This window comes from Amyelois transitella, chromosome 9 (genome assembly GCF_032362555.1).
Source record: "Amyelois transitella isolate CPQ chromosome 9, ilAmyTran1.1, whole genome shotgun sequence".
NCBI lineage: Eukaryota > Metazoa > Arthropoda > Insecta > Lepidoptera > Pyralidae > Amyelois > Amyelois transitella.
Window position 1 is genome coordinate 6,303,537 of NC_083512.1, and position 21,462 is coordinate 6,324,998.

The following is a 21,462-nucleotide window of genomic DNA, read 5'->3' on the forward strand; positions in this document are numbered from 1 at the left end:
CCTTGATTCGACCTCCTTGTCTTAGTTCCGTGGCATATCGCTCTCAATAAATCCAAACTGATCGAATAATAAATTATTTCTATTTACAAAAACTATTATATAGAATGTTCCTATAGTATAGTATAATATATCTATAGTAAGTTGAGAATTATTACATCGTGCACTTTTGAAAATTGATATTACTTTTTTTTCAGTTTACTAGTTTTATTCAGTTTGAAGTTCTTAACAAAAAAAAACAAGCAGGATGTTGCCATTGCGATGAATAGAACATTTTAATATGCACATCTACGAGCAACAATTATCTTGAAGACTCGGACATTATGCAGGCCGTAAAAAATTACATACATAAATTTACTTCTGATTATAGAGTGCTTGTAATTGGCTGATTTTAAAAAAGCCGTGAAAATTAATTTGTAGCAATACGCAGACGTTTCGTTAATATTTTACTTGAGCACATGTGTGATAATAGTTTTTGGCAGTACTTACAGTGCTTAGAATAAGTACGATAAAGTTACTTTTACTTTTCATACTTTAAATATACCACAAATGTTTAAACAGGTATTAGTTTGAACTGTCGGAATGTAGTATTGGAATTAAGAGTGGAATTCACGTAGGAAGATATTTTTAAGACCATGTGAAAATATTTTTTCAGTAGGTATTACGCTCACTAAATACACCTGCTATTGTTGACGTCCATAATGTATTTCATTAATGGATACAAGCCAGTTCTCTCACTAAAAATAACTCTTTGCCAAATGGTTATTTTAAATTTTTGGGTCGAGAATATTTCAAAAAGGTTAAGTTTCGATTCAGTATAAAATGGCGTCCTTTTTAAGTCGTAGCTAAGGTATAATTATTATGCCACAGGCGCATGCGAAATTGGGGTCTCACCTCGGCTCGGCGGCCATAAATAAAATAAAATGAGCAGTGTCGGTGGGAGGAACTGTGCGCTAATGAAAGCTGGTGGAGCGGAGTGGTCCCGCAGAGCGACCATGGACTGATACCTCGGTTCCATAATAGCCCTATTGGTTATTATGACATATGTATGCTTTTAAGTTACTATAAACATAAAAGAGTATAATAATTCATCCAAAATGTAAAATCAACCAATTTAAGTAACTCAAATGTTTAGTTATTTATTTTAAACTAATTTACAGAGCAATACCTGCCTAAATAAAAATATTTACTTACTCTGAATACCGTAAATAGCCACCAATTTATCTCACTCACATCGTCTTATTCATATTTATCATTCGTACGATCAGATTACACAATTGTAAATAATATTAAAAATTACTCAACAAGAAATTCCAATTTGAATATGAATAGTTAGGCGCCATGTAGGCAGGTACATGAAAAAACCGGCCCCAAATAATAACGTAGACAAATGTCCCCCTTAGCGAACACAATGAGCGGCCTCTAAACTATCAATTCACTTTAAAGACATGCTAATTTGAAAGTCTAGAGCGCTTTATTCCTATTTAGGGTCATAATGAACAGAATATATGAATAATAATAGCCCAATATGATTCTTTTAGAAAAATAAAATCTTATCTAGTTCTTCGCTCAGCTAAGATGGAAAACCGATTGCTTTGGATTATTATTCATTTCTATTGTTTATATTAAGATTTTAACATCTTTTTGATGTACAACAAGGTGGTATATTGAGAAGGCTGCAAAAGAAAATTGAATTCATTGCGACATCAAAATAAGTGGGTTTCATAATTATTCATAAAGGATTCACGAATAGCACCCGTTACTTGATATAAGAGAAGGGTCGAGTCGGTCGCGCAGGTAGGTCGGAAAACTGCTATTATTTAAATTAATTGGACACAAAATGAGGACTGGCGATACACACGAGCGTGTCGCCCGAACTGTCGGCGACTCCCGGCCCGAAAGTCCGGATTCCGGCCGCGAAGCCTGCCCTTACGTTCGAGAATATGAACCCGCGCAGCTCAGCCGTATAAATCATTATTTAATTTACTTTATTTAGACTCGGTCACAATGACATTTCATCTTCAGCTGCTGGATGGCCTGGCTTGTCTGATAGGTTTTATTAATGTTGGTTGTCGTGTAAAGGAGTATAATTTGAAGGATTAGGAGAATTGCGCAGGAGCGCGCGCCCACCGCCCGGGTCCCGCCGAGCGATCCTTATCGGACGTCGCCGTGTCGACTTCACAATGCCATCTTTTGTGTTCCGACACGATAATTTATTGCCTCCAAACATCGAGCTTACAAACCGACCGAGATAATACTGCGATTTCGATAATTCAACCACGCCCTTCACACGGTTTCAATTGGCATGTCGTATATAAAATTCTAATAAATATTTGAAGATTTTATGAATATTTTTAAGAAATAAGTGTTTTTTATGAATGCAAGATTGACAAGCAATATATATTTTTAATAAACTTTCCGCTACGTGAATGTAACTTCATCAAATGAAAGGAATACCGTGGAATTACAACCATACATATAAACATACGTCACGCCTATATCCCTTGCGGGGTAGATAGAGCCAACAGTCTTGAAAAGACTGATAGACCACGTTCAGCTGTATGGCTTAATGTTTGGAGTAGTCCTATTTTTTTATTAGTGCCGGCTACCAACCATGGCTAACATATTACTACTGATGACATGATGGTTATAACACTGCAAGATAAGGAAACACAAACTTTATGATTATATTGTTGTATTTAATGATGCTCGTAGTGTTTAATAATTTCCATGTGAAATCACTGATTTATCATCAATATAGATGGTACTTATGTACCAAGATTTAACAATATTGCTAATTAGGCTTTTCATAATAAATGCTAATAATACACATGTATGTGCGAAAAACTTAATATCACGACATATAGTTTGTAAATGTCAAGCGTTTGTAACCAATATTAATATTTACGACATCATACACAAGACATTTATAGGCCACCAACTTGTTTCTGACGAAACTTAAAAGTACCTACTACCTACTAAGCGATGACGGCCATGGTTCAAACGTCAGTTGGCATAACGAGAAACAATTGAAGTTGTTGCAGAAGTACGCTTGTAAAGTATACAATGGAAGAGAGTGGAGACGGACTTGCAGATACTCGCGTATTTTAAACCGACGACGACTCATACGCATCCCATATTTTAATAGTTACGACGGGCGCGTCTGTTGTTCTACAAAAACAAAGAGCAATAACTTTATATTTATATTTCATTGGACAGCAAAAGTAGCATGTTTCTATGCCGGTTTATCTGAATGGCTATTAGATGCTTTGGGGCTAATCACAAGAATTAAATTAATGGAGAGCCGTGGGACTTCGGAAACGACGCTATGGTCTCGCCTCTTTAGCTTTATCAGTCCAATAAAAGTGTTTCACTGAATGCCGCTATATAGTCGATTTAAAAATGTATTTTTGTATCTCGAAAATAAGCAAAGCAGCCTTTTCATTTCCTGTTGCCAGTGAATACTACATTCCAAATATCAGCTACGAAACCTTGGCAAAACAGCCTGACCAAAGCCAAAGTTGATCCATTAAATAAAATAATTTTGTTAATAAGAATTGCATACGTAGGTATGACTTTTTATAAAAACTTATTCGAAAAACATGTTTTTCTGAATAATAGTAATTTATTCTTTGTAAAGCCGTAATACTAGGAGCGTCAACATCACATATTGGCTACAGCCATACATTACCGTTATTCGGCGTTAATTTCGCGTTGGCGTTAGTTCGTTAAAAGGACGTGTGTTACCCAGTGCAACAATAATGTAAAAAAAAAATCAAAAATTTCTTTATTTTCTCTACAATCTTATAGTTACACTGTATAAACAAACAAATCACAGGTAAAGAAATGTAAGTATGTAAATCGAAACCTTTAATGTACTATATACTGAAATAATTAAACAAATTCACGGCAAGCCCGGGTGTGCCTTATCGGGGCACGAAGGCGATCGGTCATAGTCAAAATAATAACGCGAATACACCGGGCGCCTCGGGGTAACAATTATGCCCATTAGTTTATTAATCGAGAACGAGTCGCATTGTTCAGGCGAGGACAATCGTTGCTAGACCAAATAAAGTCAGCTCCGCTTACCTAAATACGACCGTGCAAAGCGAGAAAAGAATTAAACGCACAGACGTATTGCGTTTCAAACCTGTGCTGAAAAGTATCGATATACCTAATGTAGGATAAATTTATAAAAACATTATTTTAAAGTCAAAAAATGACTTGTGCTCAATTTCAATGGTATAACTTTTAAAAAAATCTCTTGAGAATGTAATCAAATTTTGATTTATAAAGTGACCCTGTATAAGTTTGAAAATTAATATATCTACTTGGAACATATTACGTAAACAGAACGGGTGAGACGTAAAGACAAGCTGCGTGAGAACTAACCAATGCGGTTGTGCCCTTACTTGAGCTCACCGTAACCACGACTTTCACACTATACGGCTGTTGTTGTTCCCAACATATAGGTCCCGTGTTCTATAGCCTCAAACTTAACCATTTCTATACAACAAGGAGAATATTAGGAAGGTTGTCCTGCAAAGGTTGCAGAGGTCAAACGTCCTTTCGTATAAAAACCTAACTTACCAAATCCAAGATCGTGGTTAATAAAAAATAATTTTTCGTACCACATCAATAATTCGCCTTCCATATAAACATTACAGGACCGAGTTTAATAATTTTTTTACGTGTAAAATAAAAATAAACCATTTTAAATTTACGACCGAGGGTAGTTGTAGACAGAAACGAACAGAACGGCTTATATACGAGTAGCGAACACGATTTATAAAACTTAATAAAATGTTTGGTTTCCCAATGAAAGTAGTACATAATGTTAGCTTATAAACAAGCCCGGCGTATGCGCTGTTAGTAGTTCAATTGTTTAACTCAAGGTAGCTGATCGTAAAACACATGCATGACTGCCACCTTACACAAACGAAAAGGCAATAAAGAAAACCAATTACATGCTTATGAAAAAGATTTAAACTGCATTAAAACACAATGGTTATATACGGTGAATGCTTTCAACTTTTCAATGAATTGAAAGCGATTATACTCATAAGAGTATAAATTCGTTACCTATTCACCTAATACACTTTACCACTCTTCATGATACTTCGATATTATATATAATATCGAAGTATCACGATAATTACGCATACACATAAAGTAGTAAGGAGTTAAATCTAGAATCAGAATAATTTCTTTTGCTATAAACAAACCAGTAGAACTAAATAGACAAGATTCCGCGAAGATGCATTGGCAAATGAAATGTTAAATAGACTGTAATTGAAAATGTTTATTGTAGTTGCTCGAGCAGCGATCTGGAACGAACTTATGCCCTCTGATGTTCTAAGTTTATGTTTGCACTTTGTTCCACTTCAATTTTCTAAGAGGTTTGTAGGTTTCTCATAAGTCATGCTTAGGTTCATCATCATAAAGCGTTGGTTTGTAAAATGTATTAATTAATGGTCTTACTCGTCGGTAATAGGTTCATTTATAAGGCTTTTAGTTCCTTTGAAACATTGTAATATCAACAAAATATTTAAGAAAGAAAATACTATCATGATATCCATGAAAAAAGGATTAGTCAACAGGATCAGCCACTAGCGAGTATTTTGCTAACTCGACCGTCGTCGCCACCCCATACTAAAGGCGTGCATCTCTTAATATTAAAACAACAAAACATTTGGTATTAAAAAGCGAAAAATAAATTTTAAAAATCATTAGATTAGAGATAAATTAGTACTTTTACATATTCTCATCTTTCGAAATGAAGAGCAGTGGTCATTGTCCGTATATAAAAACCAAATATAGGTATGTTTGTTGAGACTACGGAATCGATCATTTAAGTAGTATAAGATACTGTATGATTCACTGTTTATTAATATTGGGATGGTTAGTAACATAAGCAACACCGCTCGCTCACATTCGCACGTTCCTGCAAATTGACTCGGAGCAACATACACAAGAATGCACTTTACCTTCAGAAAGAGGACTCAATCGCTATTTTTTACATTTACCAGCGGTGCAGCGATATACATGCAGAGATTAATTTTAGAGGTGGCAGAATGCCACTATAATTTATGATCGACCATTGTCTCCTAAGTGACGTAATCCAAGACCGCAGTGCCGTTGCCATCTTCCCTTGAATTACATTTGCCGTTTTTGTTATTCAATATCATTAGTGACTTAAAAAATCGGTACAAGCAGATAATCCAGATTGATTACCATGTAAGTCCTCGGATAAAACCGCATCTGTTCAGACGACGAGAGAGACGGAATTACCTATTTATTATTATTTTTTTTTATTAATATTTACAATCTATAGTTATAAATCTTAAAAATGTATAAGTTCAATATGACTACATATTCTAAATTGCAAATTAAGTTAATAGACAGTTAGTTGATGTAGAATAAACAAGCAACATGAAGTGACAGCGAGCGTAACTAGATCACCGGAATGTTGCGCGCGCGTCACAATCTGTGTGATACAAAGGTGCGTGTGATACAAAACTAGCGGCCGTTCTTCTTGAGTTTCAGCCAGACCACAAGCTGGGACACCCTGAGTCAACGAACTCGGCACTCCCTGACCAACACAATTTGTCGCGAGTATGTGCAATCAAAATCATTTATAGGCCTTATATTGTCATTTAAATGGTCCTATAAAACAGATGTAATGCGAACGTAAACCTGTTGATGCGTTTTGTTGAATATCTGAACCTACATTCCGTGTTAAAAAAAAATTATGTAGCTTCTAAGTTTTATACGTCTGGAAGTGAAATTCCAGAACAGAAGCTAAATATTACATTAGTAGCAGTCAGTTTCAAGAACATTTAAAAGTCAACTACATGTTGTCTACTCTTATTTATTTTCTTGTAAGTACTATATTGTTTTATCTGTTAGAAATAGTTGTCGGGTGTCGTTTGTGCATTTAAGTATTTATGCCGCGACGTGTTGAATACTCATATTTAAGCGTTAAGTATGCATGTCTTTTAGATGGGTGTCAGTGCAACAAAGGTCTGTCCGCCAGAACAGCGCTGGGTGGAGCTAATAAACTATTTGAGCAGAGGCCTCGTGTTGACACTGGCGTTTCACACCTGAACAATGCTTCTCGTTTGCATTAATGTAAATTAGGTTAGGCCGCCCGCTGCCGCGCCTACATTCAATTAGACGAACCCTAAAGTAGCGCATATGTGCATAAGAAAATTCAACTAATGGCGTGTACGTAAGAACTTCCAAACGTATAATGATCTTCGGAAAACATTGATGCAATCGCATGCCATAAATAGTTTCAACATTAGTTATGGGGCCGCCTACAAAAATTCCTCGATTAAATTCTTTCCTATGGTGAATTTTCTCTTGATCGATTAGTTTAACTAATTTAGTGTTTCCATAACAGCATTAAACCTTATGGTTGTTTATAATATCTAATATTCGAAAAGAAAATCTAAAATTAGCAAGAGAAGAACAAAAAGCACATATTATTGCAGTATAAATATCAGGAATAGCATTGAAAGCCCGGTGTGGTGTCAAAGACTAAGCGCTGCTGGTGTTCATCTGTCAGCACGCGAGCGCGGATCGCGTAAACAAACGTCCGCGCGCGCCTTCACCGCTTGTATAATTGTTATTTGCGTTTTTTCACTTGTTCTCTGTAGTCTTTCAAGCATAATAAAACTGAAATCAAATTCTAAATGAAACATTACTCACAAATTTGCATATAATGCGATGATAAAATTATGAAAAACTTGAAACAAAAAGGAAATCAATCGGACATGCCATTAACATTTCCGAACGTCACAAATCACACCAACAAAATTCGAGATCTATAACCGAAAAAGATCTACTATGTCGAGAATGGTTTTTTTATTGTGGAGCGGCTGGGTCGCACGCGCGGCTCGATTGTGGCTGTGTGGTCCTCGCTAGCCACTTTGTAAATAGCGCGGTTTACCTTTTTCAACTTTTGTGTTTTGTTACCTTTTGTGCTGTTGTAGGGCCAATATTACCATAGCTATTTAAACTCGTCGGATAAATAAATATGCCATTTATCATGATAACTGATGCACGTGAACGTCGCGTCACAATGTTCAGATGGGGTGAAGATTTCATCTTTAGCATCAACAATTTATGGTGATTTATATTTACATTGTTTTTTAAACGAAGTTATAAATGAACATTCACTGTATTTATCTGTTGAGTTGATATTGAATAATTTATTGTTGGTGTTTGTTACGTTTATTTCTCATGATTGTGTTCAATTTGCTCGAAAAACCCAACTCCGTAACTATTATATAATACCAGTCAAGTGGATGAACCCTCCTAATTGGGTGCTAATTTGTTGACAAAGTTTTATACAAACCTTTAAAATTTTGTGAAGAGTATTTGCTAAATATTTAAAACTTTCGGTTATCTTTTAAGTATTTTGAATACGTATAGAAAAAAAAATATGCTTAGTTAACATAGTATCCGAAATAGGCGACAACGGAGCAAATTTTATTGTGATACAATAAATTCACTCAAACCGCAGCCTCTTTCACAATATTTGTATCGGTCGTATTACGGTGCAACAAAAAGAGCCGAAAGGGCGGCCCTCGGTGAATGAAGGGAAGGTAAATAAATATAAATAAAGGTGATGGCGGTGCCGGGGTGCGGGCCGGCTTCCCGCGGCGCTAGCGCGCGCCCGCGACCCGGCCTGCAGGGCCCTACCTCTTTTGGAAGACCAGATATAATGTATGTGTCGGAACGGTGCTTGTTTTATTCCAATGCATACCACGAATTATTAAACCTCGAGCTCATGAAGATTACTTCTTACAAGCGACTTTAACGACCAAAATTGAACGCATTCTCGAGGTAGTATATAAAGGTTATGCATTGTGAAAATCCAATTACATGCTCATTGTTCTTAATACCGACTTGTCACACGTCATTAAACGAAGCCAATGGGAATCGTAAATGTATGTCCGTGGTGGACCCGCGCTGGGATTGTAATCGCCTTCAGCAGGACCAATTACGGAGTTGTGCGTTGCGAGGTGAACTTTTATTGGGTGTAAGATTTAAGTGCCGATCGACACGCCGAGAACTGGGCCTGCCTGATTTTTACGGCCACTTAAGATTTGTAGCTTAGAATAGGTATCTTCTTTTCTTTGAGTATTTTGATCTTCTCACGATGGTGAAATCAGTACCAATAAGATTTGAGCCAGGTGAGGACCCCGTTCCCCTTAATCTGTATAATCTGAATCCAATTTTCAAGAGCCTGTTCAGAAGAATATGAGATTGAATAGTATGCTCGTGTCCAAGTAAAGTGTTCGGCTTAAGAAAGGGCCTTGGTTGTGCCAACCACTATGAAGCACAGGGCCTTGGCTTTAGATAGATGTTATGTTAACCATATGCAGTTTTTCCAAGTTCAAGTTCCTCAAGATTTCTCAGATTCTCGAGGCCGGGCGAAAGGCAAGTTTAGTTTTCAGACGTTAAATAGGCATTTGTCAACTTTTTGTAATGGAACCGTATCTCTTTTAGTCGATGAGAAAACCTTATGTTTAGTTTTTCAACGAAGATAAATATGATTTACACGAAAATGGAATTGTATTTGAAAAATATTAGGGATAACTACATAAAATCTTATAAACTTATGCTGCGACAAGTCCACAAAAGGCTATCTAAATGAAAATTGTCCTATTTGTAAACACATTGATGTAATTGGCATAGCATCTCTTAAATAAACAATTTGGTGTTTGCAGCTGAACCAGATTTTGCAATAATATCTAAAGCATCAAATCATAACATCTCGCAAAACCAAGGAAGTGAGTAACATTTGAAAGCAATAAATAACTAATATCTCAGTAACACGCACGTTACCTACGCAACATTGGGAAACATAAATATTGCTTCTGCGTTATATTAAAGTGAGAACATTCCAACTAGTCGTTAATAGTTCAAGCCAATTTGGCATTACAAAGGATAGAATTTGGATTAACAAAAATACTTAATATTCCGAAATTCTCACGGCAGCGGAGATCATCTAAAATTTAGCAGAGTTAGAATAGACCTTCAGGAGCGGCATAGGCAAAATTTTATCCCAAATTTAGGTCATGGATCTTAGGCTTCCGTACATATTACAGAGTAACTGGTCCCTTTGGCTTCACATGATCCTCCATTGTTTTCCCCAAAAGAAAATGCTCATCAGGTTGAGAAACCTATTTGTTTTCTCTGTCTGTTTGTATGTTTGACAGACAGACTTTTTTGTCAAATTCGTGCTCGGTTTCTTCATAGTAATAAATAATTTTTTGAAAATATACTCTATGTTAAGACAATTTTTTTTTACTGTTTTATTATATGTATGGATTTTCCCCATATTCTCTGTCTGTATGTATACGTTGGTCTTAGAAATTTGTAGACGATTTTGTTTCTGTTTGAAATGTTGGAGATAGGATTTTCTGAGGGAGGAGGTTTACCTATATCTACAATTTCTACCCGTACAGGGGGCTCGCTAGTAAACGATAAATATATGATATAAGGATAGATCCCTATGTTCATATGTTGCGATAAAATATCGAGAAAGCATTTTTACTCTCAGCTGTCTGTCTGCCAGAGACACTGACCCATCACATCTTTGGTATTATTTTTTTTTCAATTGATCTTCTCCTTAGATCTCTGTAGAAAGAGAAAGTAGTTCTATTGTACTACCGCAAGCTAAACGTAAATATTTTCTCCATCTATTACATAACATAATATCTACTAATACTAGGTATTTAGTAACTTCATTATAAGTAAGGAGTAATTTTAATGGAATATTTTTATATGATCATGAATCATGATAAATTATGAGGCATTAAGATAATAAAGTATATTCATATTGTCAGTATTCTCAGTAACCTAAGGTTTATTATTCTATTTAATTTCTAAAGTAAACCAAAGAAGTGATGTTGCCCTATTTTTTACCAATTCACGAGTATTTGGAGATGATTTCTTGATAATTTATTGCAGTTATTAAAGTGAACTATAATAATAAAAATTTAAGTATGTTCTAAACATACAAAAATATTCCTTATGCTTATAGTTAATTGATCCTAAAACAGATTGACCACTGGCATAATATAAATTTTGGTAAACTAAATACAAGACCTTTAACTTTAATTAGACAAAACCAAGTACCGTCTATAATAAGTAGTAGTATAAAGTTCTCAGTCACATGCCCGAAATAAAAAAAAAACTTTATTTAAAAAATATTTGTGTAAGATTTGTGTGTCGCGAGATATTGTGAAGTTTCGTATTTTATTAGTTCTGGTAAACATTATAAAGCGCGGCCCGTGCCCCGCTAGCATTGACTGTGGTTTGACAGATAACACTAAGATAAGCGCCAGTTGTTCCCAGACAAATATTAGCACAAGTAATTAAAACAAATGTGAACGAAACAATGTCTAAATTAACATTACTTTCCTAAACCGAGTTCTTATATCGTGGTTTTAAAAGTCAGTGAATTTAAAGACTCTGGTTTCACTTATATGACAGGATTTTAAGCATGCATTGTCAAAACTTTTGTCAAGAAAAGAAAGGATAACACACGTTTAATGGATGGTTAAAATCTTTATTAGGTTTTCATGGAAGACATTAAGAAAATAGTATCTATTAACATTCTACCGATAGTGAAATCGAAAACTTTTGAAAGATCAAGACATTGTTGAAATTCCAAAAGTTTTTAGTTTCAAAAATAGATTGCCAAAACTTTTCACAACATTTAAGATATAAAATAGAACTGCTTTATTTAGCGAAACCCGAGCTTCGAATTCGAAAACAGAGAGACTTTTAAAACTAGTTCAAATGATGACTGTATTGTCTATCCCATTAGAGATGAATCTTAACAACTAACGTAATATTTGATGTAGGTATTTGAAAAGATACATACAATCTGTACGATGTCTTAAATCTTTTGCGGTGTTCTCGAAACTTCCCATCGTATTAACACACTAGTGTTTACATATATCACCACTGTTTACGTAAGCGGGAGAGATGCGAATCGTTAATTCATCGCCACCTAAAGAAGCAAACTATATAAAACATACCGCAAACATACCACAAGTTCAAAGACCCATCACTTGGTATACGCTCTCTGCTCACTCTGAGATTCATCTTATAACTTGTGTGTAGCTAGAGATTTTATAAATTGCAACGGATAATTAAGTGTTTATACTTTTCAAAATACTGTAATTTTATAGAATCATGAAACAGGTTACTTAATATATTTAGTCACAAATCTTGCGTACAATTTTAATACTTATAGGTTTCCCAACTGTTAACTAGTAGTTGAACTTTACCTGAAGTTATTTTCGTAAGGAACCAAACAATGAATCGTAAATATTATGAACTTACTCATTACAAAAGAGATATTTAGTGACAGATGTTTTGCGGCCAATGTATTTTAGTTTGTCTGATGCGTCAAAATATTAAGAGTGTACTATGAGTATGTTATAGCGCCAGGCTGGTTGAAAAAGTCAATCAAAGGATAGGCTTAATAACATGAGATTCAAGTTTTAGGCAATGGAATGGTTAATTTTGACAGTTAATCGCAATATCGGGATTTCAATTTCATAAGATTAAGCTATACTCGGGATCCCTTAAATAGCTATTAGTTCTGTCTTCCCCGTGAAATAGGTATATATAATGATAAAAAAGTTTAAAATTATAATGCGATGTTAAAGTATTCTCTTTTCTTTTATTTTCTTTTCAACAAAACTAACAAAAATGTTAAATTTCATCTCGCTTATTTAACTTTAATATAAGTTCATATTTAATATAATGTAATGGACGACGGCACTCTAAATGTGCGGTTAGTGTCGGATAATCACAGATTATGCTAGTTCCCTGAATAATTCAGTCGTAAAACTAATTTACACTATTATACTAGATCCAAACAGATATTTCAATTTTGATACTGTATCTTAAATAAGATTATCTTGCGAGTGATACACTTTAAAATGTTTTAAATTAAGGAGTTAGGAAAAAGACGCGATGTGGCAAATAGTTTACATATAAGTATAGATATATACACTTGATTTGTGCTGTTCCCGGCACTTTGGTATGGGACCACACTATATCTTTCCCATGGATGTCGTAAAAGGCGACTAGGGGAAAGGCTAATAAACTTAGGTTTTTCTTGTAGGCGATGGACTAGTAACCTGTCACTTTTGGTATCTCAATTCCATCAGCATTCATTCAGTTGTCTTTTGGTCTTTACAAGACTGTTGGCTCTGCCTACTCGTAAGGGATAAAGAAGTGACTACATGTATGTATGTATGTATGTATACACTTAGCATATTTTGTAAAGTTATAGCAAGAATAAAAGGCAGCGTAAAACCGCTGCAACTCAAAGGTCTTTATAACATTTTACAGCGTTGTAAACCCACCGTAGAATTTTAGGATTAATTTGATTATGGTCAATTATTCACAAAGCGATCAGGCTGGATCTTTTTTTATCCTGCGCTAATAAGCCGAAAAGTACCCAAATTAGACGGCGGTGTCTTTGCTGCTAACAAATTAAACCACTTTAGCGTATCAGTTAATAAAACAAAATCAATATTAACAATCGATAATTAAGTGACCTTAAAACGATTTCATGGTATAAACCGTTGTTTCGTTTACTTTTTAGGAGTACAATACAAACACACATAAATACTCTCCTACTTTTTATTGTCTTACAATTTTAAACTCAATTTATCTCAGGATTTTCAAAGGTTTAAAAAATAGCTAGCAAAAGTCAGTGTGGTTAGGATTGCTACGCTATCTGCGCACGCACACCGCAGTAAAAGCTCATTGTAACTCGAGCTTCAAATACGAAATTGAATAATGCTGACCTATCCCGCGACCGCCTTGCCCATAAATCACCGAGATATTTATGTCCCTCAACCCCCGCACGTCCGCCACACCCTTCGCATACCCCAAGCTTATTTGCGTCCAGGAATATAAAATATTAAATAAAAACATACATAAAATGGTAAGTAATTCCGATTGGAATCGCGAGAGAGCTGGCGATGCGGTCGCATGCCTATTCTGCGGTTTGTACGGCTAGCCGAGTGTTATGGCTCGCCACCAGAAATCGAAAACTCTGGAAGTTGATATATCGATTTTACAGAAACATCAGTTCGTATGCCATAACTTCAATTGTTTGTTAACAATGTAAAGTTATGATAATATGTTCGTGGAAACTGTATAAATCGCCAGCTGTCACAGGCCTTGTTACGCAACACAACCTTTACAGGAACGAATATAACGCATTTATCTTAAAAGCATCTGGCATGTAACGTACTGCTTCCCGTACACATTAAGGTTTACTTATATTCTCTCTTATTTATGAGATATAAATAATACTATTAGACGAAGATACTGATTCCCGATAAAAAGTGGGCTCGAGTTGAAATGGGAGGCACAGTGGATTCAGAAAGAAAGTAATGGAGGCGCATCGAACCGGTTTGAAGATTTTTACGAATGCAAGGCTGCTCGGGCCGGCCGGGCTATGTGCTGCCCGCGGCGGACACATAACATAACCGGCGGATTCGCGCCGGCCTTTCTTCCCCACGCACACGCGCATCAGCTTGTCTGTGGTCTGTACGGCCCATCTCATACAGATTATTATCTGCATACTTATAACTGGATTCTTCGTAAAGGTATATTAGGCTATTAAATATTTGCTGCGCAAATCGCTTCATGCCCGGCTCGTTATGCGCAAGCGAGTAGGTAAACAATGGCATCCTTTGAGAGACCGATCACTATTTCAGAATTTGGGTTGACGACGATTGAAATATCGTTCATTCGTATTGATGTCGTGTTGTAATGAGCTCTGAAACCAAATTACACAGCTGCGGTGTAAACACTTTGCGAACAGTCCTAAATCAAACTCACTCCTTATCAACAACAACAGATTATGATTGCATCAACCTGCAGTCTAAAATAGCTCGGATAAACATGTCACATTTAATTTTCGCGAACGATCAGCCGCCGTGATTTAGTTTTTGCTTCCGCCGCCTACACCGCGTCACAGCAACGAATCGGATTACACGTAATAAATAATTTTATATTGTCAATTATAATATTCTATGAAATACATGTATCAATATCTCGTACTGTATTTTATTACAATAAATTCAAGGTATATTATTATTCTTAGTACAGAACGAATCTAAGATTGCTATTTTACCTTGCTAGCATAGTGAAATTTAAGGTACCCACTAAAAAGTAACTTTTCGGGGAGATTTCGTATCATGAAGAAAAAAAAAAAAGAAAAAAGGATTTTAAAGGTGTTAATACATTTTCTAAGCTGGTCCAACGCTCAGCCATCCACCATCAAACTAACTAAGAAAGCCAATAAACTGTTAATAAAAATTAAACCAATGTTCCTGATTAAATTGTATTGAGGATAGACAATATCTTTTAATTTTCAGGCCATTCAGTCTTTTCAAGATTGTTGGCTCTGTCTACCCCGCAAGGGATATAGACGTGACGATATGTATGTATGTATGTATTGACTTTTTTTAATTCAGTGTGATATTAAGAAGGACACCTCAAAAAAGTCTATGCTCCGTAGATTTCTGAAATTTCGTCTTTCAAAAAGGGCTGTCTTGACCTGAAAATGAGAAGTGTCAAAACACCCACCATTTCCCAAACAACACCTAATTGCATCTGGAACACGTGCCTCGGCGACCTCACGTTCGTATCACAAGGATGTATGCCATGTGGCCGACAATGGCGAATATTTGTTTGGTTGTTTGTCAACATGCGGTCGTATTTGACGATCCATTAGAGCGCGGACGCCGGTCGCGACTGTTTCCACGTTTACCGAGAAAATTGAAAACTGGACTTTCCTTTTTTAAAATTGAAATGGGTAAATAATAGCCTCCTTGGTGCCTTTCTAAGTAATGGAGAAAAATCTCAGTTCTCTCGGAAAGACGGCGTCAATGATTGATTTGAACAGGGTATACCACATTAATTGCTGCCATCGTCAAATTAAATTCTTAACAGCGATACAAAATGATTTTAATATAATGTCACATAACGCAATAAATTACCACAAAGTACTCTTTATTGCATTTCCAAAGTTTTAAAGACATTTAATCGAACTTTCTTTACAATATAACATCAATTGTACTTATTCATAAACGTCCGTTTATGGACAATGTGTTATTAACTCAAATCTATTAATGATAGGTCAATTATTTTATGTGTTACTTTAAATTAATTTTACCCGACCTGTCAGTGTCTGAATTTTCATTTCATCTTTATGCCATCCAGCTACATATGACCTCCCAATCTTGTTAGAGTCCGTTTGCCCATAAGAAATGAAGACGTGATGTATATCTTTATGTTGATGGATAACCCTAACCCCACGCCATGAATCAACTAGCAAACTTTTCACGGCCAAGTATAATATTGAATGTTGATTTAAAAATGTTCAAGGTAAAACTAACATGGACTTAGGTATAATGAGCAGTTAAATAATTTGTTTTAAAATATAACATGTTCGCATTTACCCAGATAAATGTTTATTGCTGCAGTACAGTATGTAAACTCTCAAGTTTAGATTACTATAAACTTTGCCTACGATATTCGCAGATTTAATATCAACATCATATTTCCTTTTGATGTTCCAAATTGAATTCCTAACCGAACAATTCAGGTTAACTGATGAATTTACTAACGAATCTCAGGGAGTTGTTCTAGTCTAATTTTGAAACTGATATTTGTAAACTGTTCAACAATATATATATATAACAACTTTATCCGAGGACGCCATAAACCAGACCAATTGGAGAGAAAATTCGGAAGGCGGACCCCGGGCCCTGAAACACTTCTGTGGAGGGTGCAACCGGGAACACGCAGAGATGAGAGAGAGAATACTATTGTAGTATTATTGTAATAATAAAGGAAAATGAAGTAATAACCAGTTTAAAATGTCATCAGAATCGACAAGAAATTAAAATTTATTTTTAATAAAATTATTATGATTTTAGTATTTTAACCATATTGTTAACCCTATTCACTGCAATAAAATTGAATTGAAAGAAAGCCGAATATGCGGTGTAAAAAAAAAATCTTTTATCTTTGTATTTAATTTAGAATAAACTGGTATGAAATACCAAAAATAAGCCATGTCTTTTTCTCAGGTCTAAACGAAGACTCCAATTTGTTTATTAGAAAATTAGTTTACTAATTATCTGTGAATGAAACGAACAGTTGGGGCTTGGGACTATCCAATGCCAATTATTGGGAAAGGTTGGAATATAATAAACAATAAGAGCTGTCATAAACACATCACATAAGCTTTTTATAAATGTCTGTTCTCATTTTAATAATTTAATTATAATTTCTTACCTAGTAGAACTTATATTATTTTACTTGGGTATACATTATGTTCTCTTGACGGCCTCTGTGGCTCAGCGGTAGTACGCTTGTCTGTGACACCGGAGGTCCCGGGTTCGAATCCCGGCCAGGGCATGATAAGAAAAGAACTTTTTCTGATTGTCCTGGGTCTTGGATGTTTATCTATATAAGTATTATATTATAAAATATAGTATCGTTGAGTGAGTATCTCGTAGCACAAGTTTCGAACTTACTTCGAGGCTAACTCAATCAGTGTAATTTGTCCCGTGTATATATATATATATATATATTGTCCCGTATATATCTTGAGAACTACGGGATCCTACACCTAATCGTATTACGGCTGAACGTAATGTGTCAGCTTTCCCTGCAACATCCATAGTACCCACAAATCCTGGTTGTTATTTTAGGAAATCCTCTGTTACTAGTCCCCATTATTTCCAAAAGAACATAAGTACCTACTTCATCTAAATTTCAGTTTCCTAGTAGTTTTCACCGTACATTGTCTGAAAATCACTCAGAAGATTTTATAATGATTGGTAGCTATTAAATATTGTATTTTATTTATTTATTTAAAACTTTATTGCACAAAATACACAAGTACAAAAGGCGGACTTAATGCAGTTTGGCATTTTCTACCAGTCTTTTCAACCAGCTGACCGAACAGAAAACCTTTAAGTTGGTAGTGCGATAAAGTGCACATGCATTCTAAAAAATACATACATAACAAAAAATGCATAAATACATACGAGATACATAAAGTACATAAAATATCAAATAAGGATGGCCCATTATTGATCTGCCGAAGAAAGAACCCATTCACAGCATGTTTGAACGCAAAGCGACTAGGACCTCTCCTAATATTATAAATATATAAATATATATTATATTTTGTAACATACATATTAACAACGTGCCGTAAGGTTACCGGCACCAATACAAAAAAAATTGGACCACTCCATCTCTTTCCCATGGATGTCGTAAAAGGCAACTAAGGTATAGGCTTAGAAACTTTTGGGATTCTTTTTTTAGGCGATGGGTTAGTGACTTGTCTCTATTTGAATCTCAATTCTATCATTAAGCCATATAGCTAAACGTGGTCTATCAGTCTTTTCAAGACTGTTGGATCTGTCTAGCTCACAAGAGATATAGACGTAAGCATCTATAAAAGTTTTGAATAAACAAATATAAAGTACTGTTTATATTATTACTGTACAGTCCCTAACATTTTATTTAATTAAGGGGACCACTAGTCACTAGGTAGGTATGTGTCCCAACTTTTAGTTGTTGGGACCGTAGTATGTGGATGGCAGGAACACCAAATATTATATTCATGTTCAATAAAGGGGACATTTTTATTTATAAGTAAGAATTTTATTAAATTAATAAATAAATATATACGAGACATGTCACATAAATTGAGCTAATTTCAAAGTAAGTACACTTGCGTTATGGCACACTTACTTCAACGATTCTATATTATTATGTAGAAAGACGTTATAATATTCAAGGCCATTCAGAAAAAGTTCATTTTCTATCTGACCTGATCGCGGATTTGAATTGATTGAATGAAGTTTGACAGCCTGTTTGGCGCAATTGCCAAACGGTCATTTTACCTTTCTATAACTTTATTATTTTCCTGTTCTGTAATTATATATTTAAAAATAAATACTTTACACTTAAAGTAAATCAATACTTCTACTGCGTACAGAAGGTAGAAAATAAATAAATAAGAAACTGAAGTCAGTAGCCACGCGAATGACAGAGGGTACACTCGATTGAATCGAATTAATAAATGAACATATTGTTGATCAAATAACAATACCTACGCAATGCAAAGGACAAAATATGCACAACAATACAGCAGCCCTAAAAAAAGCCGTAACTTGTTTTTGTAATTTACAAGTTTACAAAGAATTGTGAATGACAGAGCATGTAACTCAATACCATCAATACCATCGACACCAACTTTTATGATAGTCATATATTTAACGAAAATAGAATCAAAATTGAAAAGAAATCATCATTCATCCATTAGTCACAGAGTCAAAATATTTATTGACAAAGCCTGCGTAATTGCAGTTCTACAATCGAAACACTTGCTACGAAGAGCTACCGTAACGCCCGCAATTTGTGTCCATTGTTCTACCGACGTAATATTTATTTACACCGGCAATTGTCCCTACCCGCGCACTGAGGAGCTGTTTTCAAAACAGAGGACGCTTCATGAAACTCATTGTTTCCCAGACTAGTTTCAACAGTTATAACGGGGCCACGATTCGCACTTCTCAGTAACATCGCAACTCGTGGAACATCTACGAAATGTACTTTACGAGGCCGTCGGCTTCGGGAAACGCGGAAAAATTCACTGTGACCAGTGGACACTCACCTGGGTCATCAGGCGGTCAGCGCCGGTTCCCTCGTCATCCTTGAAATCGATGTCTGTATTATAATTAGGCACTAAGTCTTTAAACTTGGGATCGTCTCTGGTGATGCGACCCTCAGCGGGTCCACTGGCGATCTTGTTGTTCTCACTGGTGTTGGGGTCGTGCTGGCCGTTCACGAAGGGCTCGATGCGGCGCGTCGGCGGGCGGCTGTTGAAGCCGCGGCCGGGGCCGCACGCCGCCGCGGCACTCAGCCACAGAAACACCAGCGACAGTCTCATCTCGCAGACATCACTGAACGCGCACTCATCGCACGACCTCCGCGCGTCGCGAACTGATCGACACTGAGAGCCGGCAAGCAAAGCAACCCGGAGCGTGTTCGGTCCACCACCGCCGAGCCTGCATCCCTTGCTTGCCACCACCTCACACTACCCGCAGTGTGACGTCACTTAGCATGCAACTTGCATCGCGCACAAATCAGCGATGCAGTACTCACTCGCTATTCATGTGTTGGAAAATCCAATTGTCTTTAACGTCAAAAATAACAATCGTTCTATTCAAGAAAATAACGTGACTAAAAATTTGAATTAAAAGTAACTACTTTTTAGGAATAGTATCACTGCGCAATGTATATTATGATTTTAAGTACTAGAATTATTAAAAGATTTTTGTATTTTGTGAGTAGAATTTCACACCCGGAAAAATAGGTTGATTCTCGTCACTCACCGAAAGCAAATTTTACCAGTTAGTATTATTATAAGAAATTGAAGAAAGAATTTCATTTTTTTATATTATAATTAGTGGTTCTTATTAAGTTTACGCCTCGTGTTTACATAATGATAAACACATTGTAAGCCCTTATTTGGAGACATTTCTATTATAATATTCACAATTAGGTACCGTACACGAGGTAGGTTATATATACATTTCTTTCACAAACATAGGTACATTTCTTTAAGGTAATTATTGTTTTTTTTAATGATTCATTAAACAAATACCTGTGAATCATATTAAAATTAATCGTGTCACGCATTTCACGCTGCAGTCTAGTTCAAACACTGAAAAAGAACAAAGCATTTAAAAAGAAAACCTTATTTTCTTAGAAGGCAAAGGCGAATTAAATATTTATCTTACTTGAATTTTGGAAAATTGGGATGTATGTGAATAGGGCTTTTTCATTTCAGACCATGAGGACGTTGTAAGTAAGCTGTAAGGAACTCATGGTGCCCGCAATACTACGTCTTCATCAAATAAATAAATGTATCTTCTTTGTTCCAACTTCATACAACGATGTAACGATTCTTTCAAGAGTATAATTTCAAATTCTCGTGATTAGGTCGTATTTGAAATATGATCGCATTCGCTCATCCTGACTTATTCATATTACACATAAAATATACATACGCATTTTTAAACCCTCTATAAAAGTTTGACCCAATGGTTGGTGGTAGATAATACTTTCAGTATTTTGTTCGCCAATTGTGGTAGGTATACTTAAACAATAAGCATTTTGTACAATTAAGACATAATAGACTTTCAAGACTGGATCATCATTAGTTTTTCAAGAGCCTGTGTATTGTAACGCAATTAGAACTTTGCTCCGTAGATTTATTATTACTCATAAGGTCAGTATGGCGTGAGTTATTGAGCAGCTAATGATCCTTTGTCTTTTGAGCCACGGATGTAAAATATCATAATAAGAAACATCTCT

The 21,462-nt window shown here is 35.6% G+C and overlaps 1 protein-coding gene across 1 annotated transcript in view; it reads right to left on the bottom strand.

The window, feature by feature from the left end:
• Positions 1-20,095, bottom strand: part of LOC106134609 (indian hedgehog protein) — a 39,236-nt gene extending 19,141 nt beyond the window's left edge. The window contains exon 1 of the mRNA XM_013334705.2: positions 19,757-20,095. Coding sequence (XP_013190159.2) covers positions 19,757-20,032 — 276 coding nt within the window. The 5' untranslated portion in view covers positions 20,033-20,095. The remainder of the gene's footprint in view (positions 1-19,756) is intronic.
• Positions 20,096-21,462: the final 1,367 nt, after the last annotated feature.